We start from the raw sequence: 1639 nt of genomic DNA, 5'->3' as shown, positions 1-1639 counted from the left end.
TCGGTATGGCAGTTTACTCATCTCTGAATTTTCTTCATGGGCCATTGTCCAAACCATTAAGGAATGGTTTAAAAAGTTACGCCACTCAAGCCGTCAGACCACATCTGATGTATGTGTCACAATACCACTCTCTTCACCAACATTGCCTCCATCACCACACTCTTTGACTGGTACTGATAAAAGCACTTCAACAGATGTAGAAACTGAAAGCCATTCGACACAAAGCATGTCTTATAACTAACTTGATTTTATATTTTAGAATTATTTAGATATAGATGTATTGCTTGCATCATGGTCTTACTTTACTCAGCCACTGTATAAGAATGAAAGTCCTGGAAAAAAATGGCTGCTGATATTTCTATTTGGTAAAGATCTTAATGCATTAATAAAGGTATTTTAGTTATGCTCTATTATAATAATTATAAATTTTGGCTTTGTTTAGTACATGAATAAAGAGTACGAGAGAGCAGAGAGTGATCAAGAGTTTTCTTTTCGGTTTGAGAGTTCTAATGGATTCCTTGAGATACACACTGACACAAATAAGTGCAGTGAAGGTTGGTCAATAAGTCCTCATCTGGGAAACCCCACCAATGAAGAGTCAATAGAAACCCCTACCAAAGTTAGTGTTATAGTATAGAGTAATTAATAACATACTGCCATAGGTAACTAAAGTTAGTCAGAGTACAATTGATGAATATGGACGAATGAATCCTCCACGTTTTCCTCAATGCCGTTTCACAATCACTGCTACTCCTGGTAGCAATACTAATCGTGAATTAAGGCATCCTGTAACATTCAAGGGAATTATATCTGATAATAAAGTCTTTTTGATTGCACTATCAAAGGGTATGAAAATATAAGAATTATAATTTGCATTGCTAATTTTAGGTGATAATTCGTCACAAGATCCTGCAAAACCAGGCAGTTCATCTGCAACTGACCCTAAAATAATTTTTCAAGAAAAAATTGCTGATCTTTACAAACTGATGACACCTGAGAATATAGCAAGTATTGCTTATGAGGTCTACTCTAAAAGGCTCATTACTGATGAAACTTTACAAGACTGCATGACCGATGCAAGAAGACCAGCTGACAGGGCACATTCTTTGCTTAATGCTCTTCGTGTCTCTATTGATCAACCTGGTGTGCTGAAAAAGTTGATTCAAGTCTTGAAAAATAATGAAGCATTCAGATCTATAGCAGAAGAGATGGAACATGACATTTGACATTGTTTAAAGTAAATAAGACTATTTTACTTGGACTTTTAGTTTTGTTTCTTTTAATTTACTTTACTTTTAGCCAGGGATTTTGCTTTTACCCAATTTGTTTCTTAATTTCACAATGACAGGTACTACCCAAGTAACATTAAATAGGCATTATAATGGTCTATAAGTCTAACAAAAAGTCATAGACAAAAGCTATTGATCCTAATAGCATTAACAAGGTTCACTATACAAAACACAAAGTGTCAAACAGTTATAGGATACAACAATTTATGCATAATATTATAAGAGCTCTACTATAACAGCTATCACAATGAATGATAAAATCAATCCCATGGCAGGAATTGTCCCACTGGCTCCATTAGAGCCACAGCACACAACTGAACAATTTGACAATATATTCTGAATCTCATTTG

General features: G+C 34.6%; 1 protein-coding gene across 1 annotated transcript; it reads left to right on the top strand.

The window, feature by feature from the left end:
- The first annotated feature begins 6 nt into the window (after positions 1–6).
- Positions 7–1339, top strand: LOC109588201 (uncharacterized). The gene is made up of 5 exons (XM_020004378.1): positions 7–224; positions 270–391; positions 443–619; positions 663–846; positions 889–1339. Exons 3-5 carry the CDS (start codon positions 446–448, stop codon positions 1224–1226), a joined length of 696 nt encoding a protein of 231 aa, XP_019859937.1. The 5' UTR covers positions 7–224; positions 270–391; positions 443–445; the 3' UTR covers positions 1227–1339.
- The last annotated feature ends 300 nt before the right edge of the window (positions 1340–1639 follow it).

This window comes from Amphimedon queenslandica, unplaced genomic scaffold (assembly GCF_000090795.2).
Source record: "Amphimedon queenslandica unplaced genomic scaffold, v1.1 AMPQUscaffold_12241, whole genome shotgun sequence".
Taxonomy (NCBI): domain Eukaryota; kingdom Metazoa; phylum Porifera; class Demospongiae; order Haplosclerida; family Niphatidae; genus Amphimedon; species Amphimedon queenslandica.
This window is presented reverse-complemented; position numbering and strand designations above follow the sequence as displayed.

Coding starts and splice junctions, on each gene's coding strand:
- LOC109588201 (XM_020004378.1), top strand. CDS start 446: ATGAATAAAGAGTACGAGAGAGCAGAGAGTGATCAAGAGTTTTCTTTT. Junction 620..662: donor CAATAGAAACCCCTACCAAA/GTTAGTGTTATA, acceptor ATACTGCCATAG/GTAACTAAAGTTAGTCAGAG. Junction 847..888: donor TTTGATTGCACTATCAAAGG/GTATGAAAATAT, acceptor TGCTAATTTTAG/GTGATAATTCGTCACAAGAT.